This window comes from Strongylocentrotus purpuratus, unplaced genomic scaffold, assembly GCF_000002235.5.
Source record: "Strongylocentrotus purpuratus isolate Spur 01 unplaced genomic scaffold, Spur_5.0 spur5_scaffold_7, whole genome shotgun sequence".
NCBI lineage: Eukaryota > Metazoa > Echinodermata > Echinoidea > Camarodonta > Strongylocentrotidae > Strongylocentrotus > Strongylocentrotus purpuratus.
In genome coordinates, this window is record NW_022145613.1 from 21852571 (window position 1) to 21872275 (window position 19705).

Here is a 19705-nt window from a genome sequence, read left to right on the forward strand (position 1 = left end):
TTCTCTAATAATTTAAGGAAACGTCAAAGGGGAGAAACTGAATTCAGACATGGATTAAGAGTCGAGCACGGTTCAACGAATCGATTACTTTCTCTAATCATTTAATGAAACGCCAAAACTTCCGAGCTTCGCGCTGGAGGAGGAGAACTGAATTCAGATAAGGATTAAACAGTACACCGAATCGTCTGCTTTTCTCATAATTTAATGAAACGCCAAAATTTTTGCGCTTCGCGCGGGAAGGGATAAACTTCATTCAGACAAGTGTTAACAGTCGAGAACGGTACAATATATCGTCTTCTTTTCCTAATAATTTAAGGAAACGTCTAAGCTTTCGCGCTTCGCGCAGGAGACCTATCTCCCATCCCAAGTGATTCACTTGCTCACTACCACCCCTCCCTAAAGTAAGATCCTACCTCCGCGCCTGCATTAAAATATATAGCTATGTTGCTGACTAAGTTGACGAAATAATTCGTATATTTATGTCGTCGAGGAAAATGACCATTTGCGCATGCGCAAGTATTATAGATAATTCATAGGAAAAACAATTTAGCTTTCGGCCCCGGGTTTATAGGGTTAAAATTGTATATATTGTTACATTTAATTTTGTCGGTAATTGGTGGCTAGTTTTGTCGGTATTCGTTGGCCTCTACACCCCCCCCCCCCCCACACTGAAAAAGGTCTAGCGACGCCCCTGGTCGCAACCCTTCCCCCCCCCAACACCTCACCTTTGGAGACGCCCCTGATAGGGAGTAATTGGTTATTAATGAAGCCCATTGTTGTTATACAGTCAGTAATTGGCTGTTTACTCACGGGGAGAAGAAGTACGACCATATCACACCAATCTTGAAAGAATTACACTGGCTGCCGGTTGAGTACATGATAAAGTTTAACTGCTGACATTTAAGGCTGTTCATGATCAGCTCCCAGGATATGTGGCTTCCCTGGTAGAAGAACAGTATTCTCGTCTGGGTTTACACCCCCCCCCCACTCGGGGTCGGAATGGTCGCATGCGTGTTGCCAAAATGTCCGGTAAAGGGGTACTTTTCGTGCGAAAAAGTCCGGCCCGAGAATTGTAAAAAAAAGGGGTGTATTTGACTTTTTACCCGGAGATTTCTTTAAAAAGGGGGTGTTTTTTCTTTTTTTCTCTCATCTCTTTGGACTCCTGAGAAGTTATTCCGAATTTAGGGGGGGGGGGTACATTGAGCATTTTTCCTGATTTAGGGGGGTCTCCAAAGCAGAAAAGCCCGCGAAAAGCCCGCGAAAGGGGGGTTCGGAAATGTTGGCAGTCCTCAGATAGGGGGTGCTTTCAAAAAGAGGGAACGAGCATATGCGTACCCTAAATAACACTGAGTGGAGGGGGGGGGGGGGGGTGGGGTTTACGCTCGTCTGGACGACTAGTTCTTCTGGTGTATGGTGATCGTGCCTTCTCTTCACTTGCTCCATGCCTCTGGAACTCACTCCCTCCTATTCTTCGCGACACCGACAATTGAGAAAGCTTTAAAGTCAGGCCTCTTTTCCGAGCAAAAATGTGTATTACATGGCTATTGGAGGAGCGGGCGCCTTTGAATGTTTGAAACAGACAATGACGCCAAACAACTCAAGCGCTGTAGATCATCATCGTCGTCACAGTGGCGGATCCAGGGGGGGGGGGGGGCCCGGGGGGCCCGGGCCCCCCCCCCTTGAGAAAAAAAATCATGTAAAATCACGTGATTTTTTACCTTTTTTGGGGGTTGGGCCCCCCCCTGGCGCTCAAGGGGGGGGGGTGCAAAATGAATTTTTTTGAGGATCAAAAAAAAAAAAATGTGCTCACTATCCTTGGTATTGTAGAGCCGCTTCTCGGCTCAGAAGTCAGCATAGTCGGTACAGGCATATGGAGCGGACTGTTTGTGAGTAGTGGCCGCTGGACACAAAACTACTTCAATGTTTATAAGCCCCCCCCCCCCCCCCCAAAAAAAGGCCGAAATTGTTGATCGTGTAAATATTTGCTACTAAACGATCTGACTTTTCTTTTCAAGTAAAAACTGAAATAAATAATCGAATTATAGGGATGTATTTATAGATAATGTCTTTTAAGCTTCGTGTACTGATGAATAATTATGAACGCTTGGAGCCCCAAAGGTAATACAAAGTTTGGGACATTTTGAACATTTGGTGAATAGGGATTCTTTACAATTTTGATATATTTGGATGCCTTGCCCCTGTGGATGTTTTATAAGGACTAGAAAATTTAGCCCCTAAAACACTTCTGCTTTCGAGAAAAATTGAATATAAAAATTTACCGGTGCTCCCGGTAAATTTCAATAAATTTCAAATAGCGCCTCCGGCCGTACAATAGTATCTGCTACCATGAAAATCTCAGAATATGTAGATGTAATATGTAATTTCCAAATGGGAATAGCTAATCGGTCGATTTTAGTCAAGAAACACTGTTTTATAGCTTAATTAATATCATGACCTTGAGAGGGAGCTATACAAAATCAAGAGTGTATTATTTACAATTTCATAACTTTAGACTCGATTTCAACCACGAAAACGATCACTGAATATTGTAGGATCTCATATGCTTCCAATATGTTCATTGGAACCAAATTCATGACCCCATGCCAAAACTTTGTATGACTTTTAATGAAAAGGGTGCATAAAAAATGAATTTGAACGAGAAACATGTTAATTCGACTGAAGAAAATGCGAACTTGAATGCACGGATCATGAATTTGATTACCAAAGTTGCGATGTTGGCCGGGAAAACTTATATAATTAAATTTACAAAGATATCCATAATATGAATTTGTCATCCTGAATCCCCAATATCTTTAAAAAAAAATAAATAGTGAAAGTGGGTTCTAGGATAAAAACCCACTGGAAAATCCCCCCTTCCTTCCAATTACCAGCGGGACTATTACCCCCCCCCCTCCAGGACGGACAATTACTCCCCCCCCCCCCCCAGGATAATTCCCAACGGGAAATTAACCCCTATAACAACCACCCTCTTGGTTTATCACCCCCCCCCCCCCGAGGACAATACCCCCCCCCCTCCAAATTATCAAAACCAACTTATTAATTTTCAGGGGGTGTAATTGTTCTCGGGGATGGTTGTCCGTGGTTGTCCTTGAGAGGGGGTAATTTTCAGGGGGTGGGGGTGGGGGCAATTTTCCTGGGGTAAATGTCCTCGGGGGTGGTTGTATTTGGGTGGGGTATTGTACTTCGGGTTATTGTCCTGAAACGGTGATAGTGATATTACAAATTTTGAATGATTTTTTGATGTGGTTTATAACCACCAATGATTCGTCCCTTGTAACGTTTCCTAAAGAGTAGTCACAGAGAACTTGTAAAGAGGGGTATTCTCTCTTTTAATTCGGAATAGAAATGCATTGGCAAAGGCAAAAGTCTTGTGGAAAGTTTGAAATAGAAGGGTTTGAGCCGACTATCAATAGTACATCTATTTTTCCCGCCAATTGGCATTGTCAGGGACGAAACAAGCTAGCACACTTATTTCATTGTTGTGATGTTATCATTAATTATATTTTCTCTGATGTGCATACCTCTCCTTATAATGCTCTCACCTCCCCCCCTCCCCCTCTCTCTCTCTCTTTCTCTCTCTCTCTCTCTCTCTCTCTCTATCTCTCTTTCTCTCTCGCTCCCCCACCCCTTTTTCTTAAATCTCTCCCCTCTCTTCCAGTTTTTTCTTCCAACCGGGATCCTTGGAATAGTTTCCAATAAGAAGAATACATGTGTGGTAAGTAATGCAACATCCATTCCGTTAGGGATCCACCTTAATGAATAACTAGTCCCATTTACAAGGGCCTATATAGGACTCAATTTTAAAATAAAATAAACACCTGTCATTGCATTACTATCCAGTCAATTTTCTCTTTTTGTTTTCCTTTGTTATATAATTACATTTTGAAATACGCAAGGATTACAATCTTATTCTACGCCTCCCCCCCCCCCCCCCTGTGACGCATATTTCATGTATGATATAAAAAGTTAATACACCGTCTTTGAGTCTTTGAAAGAAACTTCACCCCAAGAAATAATTTTACTTATTATGAGAGATTTATTATATTCTTGCCGAAGAGTAGGAATACATATCAATTTTTAGAAAACCTACACTATTTCTTTGAGGTGAGATTTCCTCTAACCCTCAATTGCCCGGGGGGCCCCCTAGACATTTTTCGCGATAAATTTTCAACGCAAAAAAATCTTGCCCTGAAATTTCATGACTTTTATCTTTCACATTACGCGCACATTTTAATACCCTATTAGCGAAAATGTGGGGTACGCGGTTGCAGAGATATAGCACATATTCGTGACCAACGTCACACAAAATGGCGGTTTCCAAGATCTTGTGTGTACAATGTATGGGTTTTACAAGAAGTGTTGTCTGCAGAATGTTTTTTTTCTGTTGAATAACAATAGATCATAAATTTGACTAACATTCTTGTAAAATACATGATGGGACCAAGTTTGCTCAAAATCGGTCAATAAATGGCTGAGATCGGGGTAGGGGCAAAATTAGCCCCTACCCCCTCCCCAGGCAATGCCGTTTCAAAATAGTCCGGGCTATATACTTTAATTTAGAGATCGCGCTTTCGTAATATTTTAATCCTTAGTTTATATTAATATCTTTAGGAGATTTTTTAACTTGCTTCCGCTTATAAAGAAATGTTCATACTTTCAATGCCGGTTGAATCTAAATTATTTGGATATCTGTTATGGTTTTTATTTGTTAATATTGCTTTGTGTTTAACTTCATTATATTTGATATATTTTATTTTACAATTGTTTATTCATGTAACTTTCATTTGTTACTAGATCGTGGCTTACATGGTGATGTCTATCATATCTGCCATTGTCGGTTTTGTTGTATTTGCTATGGGCATCACATCTGCAGCAGTGAGTGCCAGTAATACCTGTAGCTTCATCGGGCTTTGGGGTTGTGGATACGCAGTCACGGTAAGTTTTTTTTTTTGCATTGCAAATAAAAACCTTTTATACCAAGGTTCCGCTTGGGATAATATCCCAATGTTATCCCGTATAACCTTTTGGTATGACAGGTGACCGGGGTAAAAAAAACAAGCAGTAAAACCTGGGTAAATCCGTGGTAAAACCATATCCAAGACTATTAGGGATAACTCCATTTCCACTAAGTATTTTACAAAGTAACAACAATATAGTACGAGCTCATCAAACTATGCTAACATTTATTAGACACATGACAGCCTGAAAAGGGATCTTATTCCCTGTTTCAGAAATGTCTTGAATTTTAATATACAAAGAAGAAAAAATTAATGTAAATGCAGTTGGATCATCTAAAGTTTGGTATAACTTGATCCCCATTTAGGCCTTCATGTCTTAAACAGGAATATAATGTCTCAAATATTTGTAAATATTAAAAATCTCACCTTACATTCCTGTATCATTGGAAAATCATATTAGGGGCAATCTCTCCCTGTCCGCACATCACACACAGGGGCGTCGCTAGACCTTTTTCATTGGGGGGGGGGGGGGGGTGTAGAGGCCAACCAACGGTGTCGATTTGTATCCGTGGTTGGGGGGATGATAGGTGCCAAAATATTTTCGGCAGTGGATCAAAGCAACCAAGAGGTAGAAGCGTGTGGCAGGTTGCACCCCCTCCCTTACAAGTTATTAACTTTTTTCAAGTCACCCTCAATAAAGATAACATTTCAGAGAATATAGGACCAATGTGGGTCCCACATGGCTTGCAACTTGGGTAGTGAGCACGCGAAGCGTGCGAATCACTTACAGAGCGCGCGACCTAGGGGGATGGGTGCAGAGAGGGGGGTTTCCCCGTCCCACGCGAAGCGCGGAAGCTTTAATGTTTTATTAAATTATTAGAGAAAGAAGACGATTCGTTGTACCGTTCTCGACTCTTAATCCTTGTCTAAATTTAGTTTCTTTTGACGTTTCATTAAATTATTAGAGAAAGAAGACGATTCGTTGTACCGTTCTCGACTCTTAATCCTTGTTTGAATTAAGTTCCCCTTCCTCCGCGCGTAGCGCGGAATCTCTGACATTTCATTAAATTATTAAAGAAAGAAGACGATTCGTTGAACCATTTTTTTTTACTCTTAATCCTTGTCTGAATTCAGTCCCCCCCCCCCCTCTCCCGCGCGTAGCGCGGAAGCTTTATTGTTTCATTAAATTATTAGAGAAAGAAGACGATTCGTTGTACCGTTCTCGACTCTTAATCCTTGTCAAAATTCAGTTTCTTTTGACGTTTCATTAAATTATTAGGGAAAGAAGACGATTCGTTGTACCGTTGTCGAATCTTAATCCTTGTCTAAATTCAGTTTCTTTTGACGTTTCATTAAATTATTAGGGAAAGAAGACGATTCGTTGTACCGTTCTCGAATCTTAATCCTTGTCTAAATTCAGTTTCTTTTGAAGTTTCATTAAATTATTAGAGAAAGAAGACGATTCGTTGTACCGTTCTCGACTCTTAATCCTTGTCTGAATTCAGTTGGCGCACTGCATTTCTATAATGCTGTTGATTGAATAAATTGAATAAATTCATCAATTTCTGATGAAGCCGTATGAGCGAGAATTCCATTTATTCTTGTCTCATATACGGTTGTCTCATTTACATATGTTTTATGAAAATGAGATAATAAAATGTTATATTGATGGTCATCTTGCGAGTAATAACCATTAACTACTCTCATCGGGCTCTCATCATTGATTTTTCTCTTCATTTTTTTTTTGATGGTGAATTATTGGGGGGGGGGGATGATTGTACAGGCCACCCCCCCCCCACCTGAAATATTGGGGGGATATATCCCCCCATCCCCCCCCCCCCCCCGGGATCGACACCCATGAGGCCAACGATTACCGACAAAACTAGCCACCAACTACCGACAAAATTAAATGTCCTAATATCTACAAATTTAACCCTATAAACCCGGGGCCGAAGGCTAAATTGTTTTTCCTATGGACTATCTATAGTAATTGCGTATGCGCAAATGATCATTTTCCTCGACGACATAAATATACCAATTATTTCGTCAACTTAGTCAACATCAAAGCTATATATTTAAATGCAGGTGCGGAGCTAGGATCTTATGCTAGGAAGGGGCGGTAGTGAACAAGCGAATCACTTAAAGAACGCGCGAAGCGCGCTCATTAGGGGGTGTCGGTGTTAGGCCTCCCGCACGAAGCGTGGAAGCTTAGACGTTTCCTTAAATTATTAGGAAAAGAAGACGATTTATTGTACCGATCTCGACTGTTAATCCTTGTCTGAATGATGTCCCCCTCCCTCCCGAGCGAAGCGTGAAAGCTTTGACGTTTTATTAAATTATTATAAAATGTAGACGATTTCCTGTACCTTTCTCGATGTTAATCCTTGTCTGAATTCAGTTTCTCCCCCTCCGGCGCAAAGCACGGAAGCTTTGACGTTTCATTAAATTATGAGAAAAAGCAGACGATTCGGTGTTCTGTTCTCGACTCTTAATCCTTATCTGAGTTCAGTTCTGCCCCTCCCGCGCGAAGCGCGAAAGCTTTGACGTTTCATTAAATTATTATAAAATGAAGACGATTTGCTGTACCTTTCTCGATGTTAATCCTTGTCTGAATTCAGTTTCTCCCCCTCCCGCGCAAAGAACGGAAGCTTTGACGTTTCATTAAATTATGAGAAAAAGCAGACGATTCGGTGTACTGTTCTCGACTCTTAATCCTTATCTGAATTCATCTTAATCCTTGTCTGAATTCAGTTTCTCCCCCTCCCGCGCGAAGTGCGGAAGCTTTGATGTACATTAAATTATGAGAAAAAGCAGACGATTCGGTGTACTGTTCTCGACTCTTAATCCGTATCTGAATTCAGCTTTACCCCCTCTCGCGCGAAGCGCGGAAGTTTTTACTTTTCATTAAATTATTAGAGAAAGTAGACGATTCGTTGAACCGTGTTCGAGTCTTAATCCTTGTCGGAATGAAATTTCCCCCTCCCGCGCAAAGCGCGGAAGCTTTGACTTTTCCTTAAATTATTAGAGAAATCAGACGATTCGTTGTACCGTTTTCGACTCTTAATCCTTGTCTGAATTAAGTTTCCCCCTTCCAGCACGAAAAGCTTAGACGCTTAATTTAATTATTATAGAAAGAAGACGATTCGTTGCACCGTTTTCGACTCTTATTAAGCTCTGTTTATCTGAATTTAGTTTTCCTCTCCCGCGTTTTTGCGTTTCATCAAAATATAGAGAAAGGAAAACGATTCGTTGTACTGTTCTCGACTCTTAATCCTTATCTAAATTCAGTCCCCCCCCCCCCCCCCTCTGCGCGAATCGCAGAAGCTTAGACGTTTCCTCAAATTTATTAGAGAACGAAAACGATTCGTTGATTCGTTATACCGTTCTCGACACGTCTTAATGAAGTTTTCCCCAACCGCGCAAAGCGCTGAAATTTTGGCGTTTCATCAAAATATAAAGAAAGGAAGACGATTCGTCGCACCGTTGTTGACTCTTAATCTTTGCTTGAATTAGTTTCCCCGAAAATTTTAAACCTCTGATTTCTTTAGCTGATATTATAAGAAAGTGAAACTGGCGAGAAAATACAAGTATTTTATTTGTAGTCACTCTCTAAGTCGTCACAGCGGATAAAAAGTCACAGTTCGTAGGGAAAAAAACTTGTCGGCCGACCGACAATATACATCTCACCGACTTCAAACTTCTGCATTGATATAGTAAACGAGGATCGAGCAAGAATACCGACACAGCTGACGCGACACAGCAACATTTTTACCCATGTCTTTCTTGCTTCCTTGACGAGACGACTCCACCCACAACCACCCCTTTCTTTTATTCCCACTCCTCCTTTCTCAGGCTCTTACCTCCCCCTCTCTCCTCTCTTCACACCCCGTTTCTTTTGTTTCCATTTTCTCTTTTCTTTCCCTTTCTTCCTTTTCTTTCTTTTCCTTTCTTTCCTCTTCTCCCTCTTTTTCTTTTTTCTCTTTCTTTCCTTTCTCTTTTCTTTCCTTTCTTTTCCTTTCTTTCTTTTATTTTTCCTTTTCTTTTCTTTCCCTTTCCCTCTCTTTTTTTCCCTCTCCCTTTTCTCTTTTTTCCCGACGGCAGCGCAATTTTACCGACAATATCCTGACAGGTGGAGGGGTGTCGCACCCCAAACCCCCCCCCCCCTTTGGCGACGCCCCTGTCCTGATCACACAGCCCTTCTTAGAGGGCTGGTGAGGTTCTATAAATTGTGTTCCCGTGTGAGACTTTAAGATGTTTCAATTTCTTATTTTTGGTATTCCCGATGAAATGTTGTATCTTCTTATTTTGTCCCTCAGAACGCCAAGGTGTCATTCGATTCTTTCCTAGCGATAACAGGACTTCTCGAGCTTGTTGTTGCGATCGTTGCAGCTTGTTACTGCTGTGCTGGGGTTTGTTGCGGACGAAAGGACACACCAACAAACACAATGGTGAGATATTAGATGAGGAAGAAAGTGTATAGACTATAGTGTAATACTGCAATTAGCGTAATTTTTTAAGTGAACAAGAATATCTAAAAGAAAGGTTTAATTTAACATACGGGTCGTTTTTTTAAACGAAAAACATGGAATTGTTTTGTTCTATTTATTTTCATAATATTTTTTATTAGAATGGACAGCAAAGTGTATTTATTTTCCTTTCTATAGTAAAGTAAATACCTCATTGTTAAACAGATCAAAAATGTAACCCTGCCTATAATATAAGCAGATCTTCCTCTGTATTTATCAATGAGGACTGTATACTTAACACAATGTTAAATTGATGATTAATCCCTTTCCTATTGTTAGGTCTACCACTATCAGAACAATGCCACGCCCATGATGGTGATGGTCCCTGCACCTGGTCAGCAAGCTGGTAAGTTTATTTAACATTCTTTTTGAGAAAAAAATATATCTGGGCTGTTACTAGAGCAAAATATCATTCAGCAGAAACTAAACAAATTTGCGGATCGGATACAAATCATAAAGTATGATTATATTATTTAGGATAATATATAGTTACTTGATTTATGATTACTTTTAATACATGTATTACAGACATTGTGCCTTACTACTGAAGCACTGACCGGTCATACAATTATCATTTTAATGAAAAAATATATACAAAGAAGAGTGAGATTTTTGTTGTTGCAATCATAAGTCATAGATAAATAAAATCTTCACCATAATACTTTTATTCTGCAGCTTGCCCTTTCTTTGTGTGATTTCGTGTTATGGTTCAATTTTCATCATAAAATTGTGTGTCAACTTTAAGATGCTGAAGGCGTGAAAGATTGTTTTCGATAAGAAAGTAGAGAGAGTGAAAGCTACAGTTTTTTTAACTCGCTGGGCAAAATCTATAGAGATGTATTTCCGAGCTTTAAACGGATTATAGCAGTCATCAAAGGGGAAGCGATAAAAAGGGCTGCTATAGACATGTGGCCACTATGAAACGGTCGCAAGCGGCCATGTTTAAATTTTACTCAACTGTACACATCCGTGGTTACACGTGTACCGATGTTAATTTGGAGATAATCTATTTGCTAAATAATTTCTTAATTTGGTAGCTATAAGCAGGGAGTCGCTACGACAAGTTCGACTGTATTGGAATACCGATAAAATCTTTATTCTCTTTGTGTTTGCCAGGACAACCAATGTTATATCACCAGCCCCCACCAGTCAATCAACCCCTGGGAACTTATCCCGCTCCAGTGGCCTACCCCCAGAGTGGACCTCAACCAGGACCAGGACCTCAACCAAATTACAACGTGGAAGCACAGGCCCCTCCCCTCTACAGCGAAGTAGGCCCTGACACTCAGACAGCACTGCCTGCCAAGATGTAAATGGAAGATGAGGTTTCAGCAAAATTTGAGGGCCTGGATCGAGGTCACGACACGTTACGAGAAATAAACGAAATTCATTGATAAAAACTGATAAAGCCTGATAAACACTGCAAGGAAATATATAAGCGGATCAGAATGGTAGAAGGAAGGCACAATAATTGGAATTCCCTAAAAATCTAAGATTCCTTAAAAAGTAGATGATAATTTACTTATTTGTTGTTCAAAGAGAGGCGCGGTAAATTCATTGTTTAGTCTTTTCCACTACCTGCCGCCTACGTACGTTTGTTAACTCTCTTTCAATCGCACATTTGAGCATGTTTGGAGTCTGGGCCTCAATGGTAAACACTTATTATAGATATTTGTCATTATTTAAAATGTATAATTCTTTCCAAATACTAAAATAGGATAAACTTGTTATTAATTCTACCATCATATGCTCTGAAAATGATGTCGGTAGACTGTATTTAACACAAAGGGATTTGGCTTTCAGAAGACAGTATTTAGTCAATAACTCGAAATGGCTGTAAGAAAAAAATCTCGATAAAAGACAGCCCTTCTATGGTTTACCATTGACATATAAACCAGAGGCAAAAATACCCCTTTCAATATAGGAAAAGTGTACTTTTTTATTTCGAAAAGGTGCCCCTTTCATTTTTAAAATGTGCCCGTTTCACTTTGTCACGTGCGCAAATTTGTAGACGTCTTGGCTGAAGATACAGTGTACAGCTTTAGTTAACCCGCAGTCATCTTCTATAGCATAAGTTGGTTCCCTAATTCAAATAATGAAATACCTAACCCCAACCGTAAAGATTACCAACAAATCTTCGATCGTAATCCAAGTCTCTTTGCCTATAGCCTAGAGCAAAATTCGCTGCAGAAAATATCCAAATCACTTTAAAAGTCATGATTCGAATGTGTGTACATGTATTAAGAATTCATATATTTTCTCATTTTTATAGATAAACGTGATATATTCTGTGTTTGTGATGACTTGGTTTGTTTATGCTTAAATGAGGTCAAAGGGTAATTCTAGACAAGGTGAAGTTAATTTTAGGATCGTTCCTTTATCAATAGCATAGACAATATGTTGTAATCAATATGCACTTGCATTGTGTTTTTTGAAAGTCTTAATGCTTAAAACTGTTTTATTCTCTCTTTTTTTCTTTTCTTTCATTTTCTATTCATCACAAATAAAATACATTATGAAGTGCGCTAACTAGATGAATTCTATTGAAATGAGTTTTAAAGGAATAAGCGAGTTCGTAATTAGGATTTGCGCATGGGCAGATAAGGGTCATTCGTACCCAAATTGTAAAACCATTGAGACGAATACTCGGATCGTGCTCATGACAGTTATGTAATCAGTATTCATGTATGCACCACCAGTACATTTATCTAATACACAGGTGGAAGTATTCTTCGCAAGAGGCAAACAAAAGGTATTCATGAAGCACCTCCATCACTTCGGCAGTGATTATTCTAAAATGCACACGTGGAAAGTATCCATTGTGTCTAAGATCTCTGGATATTTCGGGGTCAAGCGGTCCAGAGCTATTTACGAACTCGCTCATTGGTTCCTGAATAAAAGGAAATCCTGCTTAGCGTTTACCGTAATACAATGCCAAAGTTATATAATATATGTATACATGTATTTAAATATATTATGTCTTTCTGTATAAAGTATATACATTTACTATATGCAAATGTAGTAGGAGAATAAATAAACTTTTAAGAGGTAAAGAGTGATGGGAAAAACGAAGTGAATTGATTCTTTATTTATTGGCAGGCCCTACATTTAGGCCTACTACAGAATTAACCTTACCTTTTTTTTTTTTTTTTTTTTTTTTTTGGGGGGGGGGGGGGGTATTGTTTGTATTAAGTTTTATGAGGAACGGTGTTATGATAGCTACTCTGGCTACTACATGTATAATGTCTTTTATGTTTGTGAGAGTATGTAAAAAAATGACGAATTTGAATTAGGGCAAGATTGGTCTGCACATAGTCGAGTTACAAGCTGCATTTGCGCAAGCACGGAGTATTAATTTAGTGTATTTCGGGGAATGAAAATAAATATACCTTTCACTAACATAAATGACAACCTTGGTCGTTTTTATTTAAGTATTTATTTTGCATTACAATGACTAAAAAACAATGTCAAAGATATTTCAATGCTTATTTCTGTTATACCATTACGTTTATTATTGTTTGTTATTGTTTATATTATGTGAGAAAGAAATGGAAAATAAATTCGCTCTGTAAAGAGCTATTATATATATATATATATATATATATATATATATATATATATATTTTATTTATTTATTTATTTATTTATTTATTTATTTATTTATTTATTTATTTTTTTTTTTTTGGGGGGGGGGGGGGTTGTTTGTATTAACCCTAATAAGGCCGGGCTATTTGAGGTCTTACTATGGCCGGGGGGGGCCATTATGGCCCCCCCTTAAGATCTCAGCCGCGAAGCGGCCGATCGCCGCGAAAGTTTGCACGCATGTCAAGTGAAGTGTATAGAATAATAAGATAATTTCAATTTTTTGAAAAATTCACTCATTTGCATATTTATGGTAATTTATGCAAATAAAGTCATACAAATCACATTTTTACCCATAAATCATATATTATTCATATTTAAGCATTCTTTTTCACTACATATTTTCATTAGACCATTCTGAATAATAATACAACAAAAAATTTGGAAGAGCCAGCTTATTCCTTATGTTATCCCTTGTTTTGATAATTTCTTATGTATTTCATTGTTTTTTTAACTTATGTATTTCATTGTTTTTGTTGTTTTATTTCATTTCTTACTACAATTTAACTATTTTGACTCCCAAAACAACCACCTAAACTTTAAACAAGACCCAATAACCCATGTTTGATCTGATTTTAGGAAAAATGACTTTTACATATGTTTTGTACACAAATCACGAAAATGAGCGATTTTCGGGCTGACATGCAAAGACAAAAGGTCACGTGACCTCGTAACCGTAGGTCCGATTTTCAAAAAAATTGTTTTAAAAGTTGCGCAAGACTCGAAAGAAAAAAGTCAGCGAGCGGCGGGGCGCCATCCATATGCGTTCCCGAGCAATCGGAAAAATCGTGGAGGGGGGGGGGGCCATAATGGCCCCCCGGCCTTATTAGGGTTAAGTTTTATGAGGGACGGTGTTCTAATGGCTACTCTGGCTACTACTTGCATATTGTCTTTTATGTTTGTGAGAGTATGTAAAAAATGACGAATTTGAATTAGGGCAAGATTGGTGTGCACAAAGTGCAGTTACAAGCTGCATTTGCGCAAGCACGGAGTATCTATTTAGTGAAATGAAAATTAATATACCTTCCATTGATATAAATGATAACCTATTGGTCTTTCTTGTGTTTGATATATTTAATTATTTTTGTATATATTTATTTATTATTTATTCATTTATTAATTCATTTATCGATATTATTTATTCTTTTAAGGGCTGAAGATTGGAATTTGAAGATGTCATTCCATCGTTGTTATGAATTACTTTCATTCACAGTCAACTATTTACCTGAAAACGGAGTACCAAGTGATGACTTTCATGTCAATAAGAGCTGGCAACGTTGAAATAGCCTATATAAGTTTTCTTTTTAAACAACCTATTAGACTAGAATTATAGTGGGCATAACATCAAACGAATAGATGTAATTCTTCGATAAACGTTTATCTGTAGTAAATTAATGACAAACCTTGCACAGGTGAAAAGAAATGATACCAATGGAAGAATGATTTAACACTGCATACAATTCTCCACAGGGGAGAGGGACACATGAATGCAAGAATGAAGAGAGAGAGAGAGAGAGAGAGAGAGAGAGGGAGAGAGAGGGGGAGGAGAGAGAGAGAGAGAGAGAGAGAGAGGGGGAGGGAAGAGAGAGAGAGAGAGAGAGAAATTGGGGCCGGGGGGGGGGGGCGGAGAAATAGGAGTAGAGATGGGCAGGGGCGTCGTCAAAGGGGATATTGTCAGGATATTGTCGGTAAAATTGCGCTGCCATCGGGAAAAAAGGGAAAAGGGGGAGGGAAAAAAGAGAGGGAAAGGGAAAGAAAAGAAGAAAAAAAGGAAAAGAAAAGAAAGGAAGGAAAGAAAGAGAAAAAAGAAAAAGAGGGAGAAGAGGAAAGAAAGGAAAGAAAGGAAAAGAAAGAAAAGGAAGAAAGGGAAAGAGAAAAGGGAAACAAACAAAAAACGGGGTGAAGAGAGGAGAGAGGGGGGAGGTAAGAGCCTGAGAAAGGAGGAGTGGGAGTAAAAGAAAGGGGGGGGGTTGTGGGTGGAGTCGTCTCGTCAAGGAAGCAAGAAAGACATGGGTAAATATGTTGCTGTGTCGGGTCAGCTGTGTCGGTAACACTGTAAAAAAATAATAGTCGAAATAACTCAATAAAATTGAGGAAAAGAATTGCCTTATTTTTATTAAGTAAATATTACCTACGGCATCTTAAGTAGAATTTACTTATTTTGCTGAATAAATTTTTACTCAGTTAAATCGAGTTACATTAACGTAAATAATTTAAGTATTGTAATCATTTTATATAATTAAAAAAAAGCTACGATAGGATTACATATTGCACGATTTGGTACCCATCTAATCTAACAAGTAACATCCACTAATCTTTCACTACTTCTATTTAAGATATAACCGTATATATACATCTACCACAATCACACACTATTACATACGCTTCAATTCGACACATATTGAAAGGCTCCAAATTTTATATATACTTGATCGTAGCATCTTAAAAGGAAAATTGGTTGACAATTTCCTGAAATATCAAGTTTTGATTTGTTTTGAACTGGGTAACAATTAAAAATTGTCTTGTCTTTGCTTAGCCATGTTAAATGAATTAGTAAATGTTTTTAAGTCCTTAAATTTTCATTCAACCACAAAAAAGAATTGTTTTATTTAAAAAAGAGTTTAATTTGGTCTTAATGAATATTCATAAATTATGTAAATATTTATATTACGCACTGCATCGGTCCTTACTTTAAAAAGATAAGAATAATCAACATAAATTGTTTGAGTAATACCTATAATTTCTGATTTTGAGTTAAAATTACTAAATTAATACAAGCTGAAATTACTTAAAGTTCTTATGTATTTGATTTTACTTAAATATTCCACGTATGTTCTACTAAATTGAAAGTTTGAGTTAGCAAGACTTAAATTTAGTGCGTAAGTGGCAAAACTAATGTTTTCAAGTAAATTCTACATGGAAAAAATACGTAAAAATTACCAATGAACAAATTCTTTTTTACAGTGTATTCTTGCTCGATCCTCGTGTACTATATCAATGTAGAAGTTTGAAGTTGGTGAGATGTATATTGTATGCTAGACGGTGTAAAGATCCCAGAAACCAAAGAAGAAAAGGATTGGAGTGGTCATTGACAAGAAGCTCAGATTTCATTAACAATCTGCAATTGCTGCTAGAAAAGCGAATGGAGTACTAGCTCGCATACGTAGATCTTTCACTTGCAAGGACAGATCAACAATTCCACTCCTCTACAAAGGTCTTGTCTTGGACGAAAAAATTATAGAGAAAGTACAAAAAAGAGCAACAAAAATGGTACCAGAGATAAAACACCAAAGCTACCATGAGAGACTTGAGAGTTTGAAGCTTCCCTCACTTAGCCACCGTCGCCGCCGAGGAGACATGATTCAGGTGTTCAATTTGATGCAGAACATTGACAGTTTGGACTCTACCAAATTCTTCACACCTGCAATCAATTCAACAACGAGAGGGCATGCATTCAAACTGTCCAAACCCAGGTGCAACTCCAAACTCAGGCAAGACTCATTTAGCCACAGGGTCCTCAACGACTGGAACTCCCTCCCTGAGTTGGTGGTATCTGCAACCTAGGTAAACAGCTTTAAAGCCAGATTTGACAAATACTGGAAGAAAGAGCAAAATAATTCACCATTCTCCCAGTAGACACTCCAATTATGACATTCCTGATATGAGCCAGCAAGCAAGATAAAGATGTAAAACGACTATGGTGCAAGACCCGGAAGCTGGGACATCCCCCACCCCCCTTGAAGTTAGACCTAGAAGCTTGGCAGCTGGAGACGGCTTTCTTCCAGATGCTTTGGTATTCAAGGTATTCAAGAGTCGAGCACTGTTCAACGAATCGTCTACTTTCTCTAATAATTAAATGAAACGCCATAACTTCCGCGCTTCGCGCGGGAGGGGGAGAAACTGAATTCAGACAAGGATTAAGAGTCGAGCACGGTTCAACGAATCGCCTACTTTCTCTCATAATTTAAGGAAACGTCAAAGCTTCCGCGCTTCGCGCAAGAGGGTGAAACTGAATTCAGATAATTAAGGCTTATTAAGAGTCGAAAACGGTATAACGAATCGTCTTCTTCAGAGGCGGCCCCCCCACTTTTTCAGATACCCCAAAAGTGCCCCTTTTATTTTGTAAGAAGTGCCCCTTTTACTTTGATAAGTGCCCCTATTACTTAGTAAAAGTGCCCCTTCCCCCTTTTCACCTCTGACGAGTGCCCTTTTTATTTTTGACACGTGCCCTTTTTCCTTCGACATGTTCCCATTTTCCTTTGCAATAAGTGTCCATTTTCCATTCTCATCAATCTTGAAATTATCTTGAATAAGTGCCCTTTCTAATCTCTAGTAAGTGCCTCTTTTCAGGTACGAGAAGTGCCCCTTTTCACTTTTAATAAATGCCCCCTTCACCTCTGATTATTGCCTTATTCAAAACTGAGAGGTGCTCCTTTTACTTTGACAACTTCCCCTTTTTTCCTTTGTAAGAAGTGCCCCTTCTCCTTTTAATAACTACCTCTTTTTTTAAACTCGGATGAGCACACCTTTCATTTTAACATGTGCCCCTCTTATTTTCGAATAAGTGCCCCTTTTCCTTATGATAAGTGCCCCCATTAAAAAGAGATAGCTCCTTCCCCTTCTCACAACTACCCCTTTCCCTTTCTAATAAGTGTCCCTTTTCCTCATGATAAGTGCCCCCATTAAAAAGAAAGAGCTCCTTCCCCTTCTCATAACTGCCCCTTTTAAAAATCTGAACAGTGCCCCCTTTTCATTCACCAAATGCACATTTTCCTTTATTATAAGTGCCCCTTTTACATTTTCATAAGTGCCCCTTTTCATATCTGGTCAGTGCCCCTTTCAACTCTGATAATTCCCCTTTTAATAATGATACGTGCCCCTTTTCCTTTCTAATAAGGGACCTATTCCCTTTTCACCTCTTATAAATGCCCCTATCAAAATCTGATGGGTGTCCTTGCAATTAATTGCATTTTGCCCCGACCCCCAACATAAACAAATCTTCTATGTGGGCGTGCCTTGGACCATAATGCATGGCCCTACAGAGGATTTTTTCCTGTTGAGGACTGGGGGGAAATGCAATGAATTATTGAAAATTTATTGCATTTTCTTTTCTTTTTTTATGTGTGTGGGGGCGTCGACGTACCCTAGCGCCCGTTGCGTACATTCGTGATTTATTGACCAAGCAATGGCCTCGTTACTGTGAGCCCCCAGGATCAAAACCGTGTCGATGTGCTATATTTGTGCCCTTTTATGAGGCATTAATCCCCATTACTGTCAGTTATGACTTAAGGACATAGGTCCCCTAGTTGATTAGCATAGTAGCACCCACATGCTTTAGCAGTCAGGCAAAAACAAACACTCCCCTATTTTCATTCAATACAATCTGAGAATGTATACTATTATCTAGATCTATTAGGAATAAATCATTGTCAAAATCATTCAATAAATTGGGGTAAAAATAATTTTTCCACCATTATGACCAACAGTGTATATTTTATCACATACAACATACAAGTACATGACTTGTGTATAAATTTCCTGGTACGTTGGCTCAGTAAATGAGCTCCAAGATTGTAATGGTCTGACATAAGACACATAAGAATGAATCAACTTTCACATTTACATCCATCAAAATCGTTTATTTGATTTTCTTCTTACATATAAGATTCTGTAATTGGTCTTGATTTTTTTAACAAAATAGTGTAATGAATAAACTTTCATCCATTTTGAAGGCTGTCCGATATCCACTCCCCCAACCGACAATGATTATCTCCATTACCCCAAAACAGAGGGTAAATTAAATTGGGGATAGATTTCTGGAAAGAGGGGGGGGGGGGGCAGGTAATTTTTTGTCCCAGGGTTAGATTTTCCTCAGATTCCTGTTTCATAAGACACAAGCTATCTCACACACACAGAAAGTTACAGTGGTCAATCTGGATATGTGTATATAATACTGCAAATAGTAGATTAAACAATTAATAAGTTAGTTTAGTCTCCCCCCCCCCTCCCCCCTCCCCACACCCATACAGAAATAGTAATTCTTGCAAACTTGAGAGTACATGTAATCAGGACGTCGTATCATGAAACCAAATCCATGACATTTATATCTTTGTCCGTGTCCTACGGATGTCAGGCAGCGAACAACCCGTTTTACAAAATCATGATTTTGATACGATCGGTTAAAAAATATAGTTTGTTTGTTTATTTTACCTGATCGCTAAGAAAGCATGTGTATGTGGGTTGTCATTACCCATCAGATTTTTTTCCTGAATTACCAAAAGAGATTATGAAGCTTAATTCCATTCAAACTGTTTGCAAAAAGTACAAATCTAAAAGAGTGGTAGCACAAATTATACAAACATCAATTTGCATGAAAAAATATATGTTACTAATGTTAAGAATTTACCAAATTGAGGAAACTTGAGGTTTCTTGACAGTTTCTTGTGGACGAGGGAATCAGAATTTGCAGGTAAGAGAATACCATAACTCATCTCCGATTGAAAGAAGACCCTGGTTTTATTGCTATTTAAGAAAATAATGTGAACAAGGCATTTTGTG

The 19705-nt window shown here is 38.5% G+C and overlaps 1 protein-coding gene across 1 annotated transcript; it reads left to right on the plus strand.

The window, feature by feature from the left end:
- Window positions 1-1807: 1807 nt before the first annotated feature.
- LOC105438049 lies at window positions 1808-12910 on the plus strand. The gene is made up of 6 exons (XM_030973937.1): window positions 1808-1886; window positions 3680-3736; window positions 4816-4956; window positions 9296-9427; window positions 9785-9851; window positions 10622-12910. The coding sequence occupies exons 3-6, from the start codon at window positions 4828-4830 to the stop codon at window positions 10816-10818; spliced, it is 525 nt and encodes a 174-aa protein (XP_030829797.1). The 5' UTR covers window positions 1808-1886; window positions 3680-3736; window positions 4816-4827; the 3' UTR covers window positions 10819-12910.
- Window positions 12911-19705: the final 6795 nt, after the last annotated feature.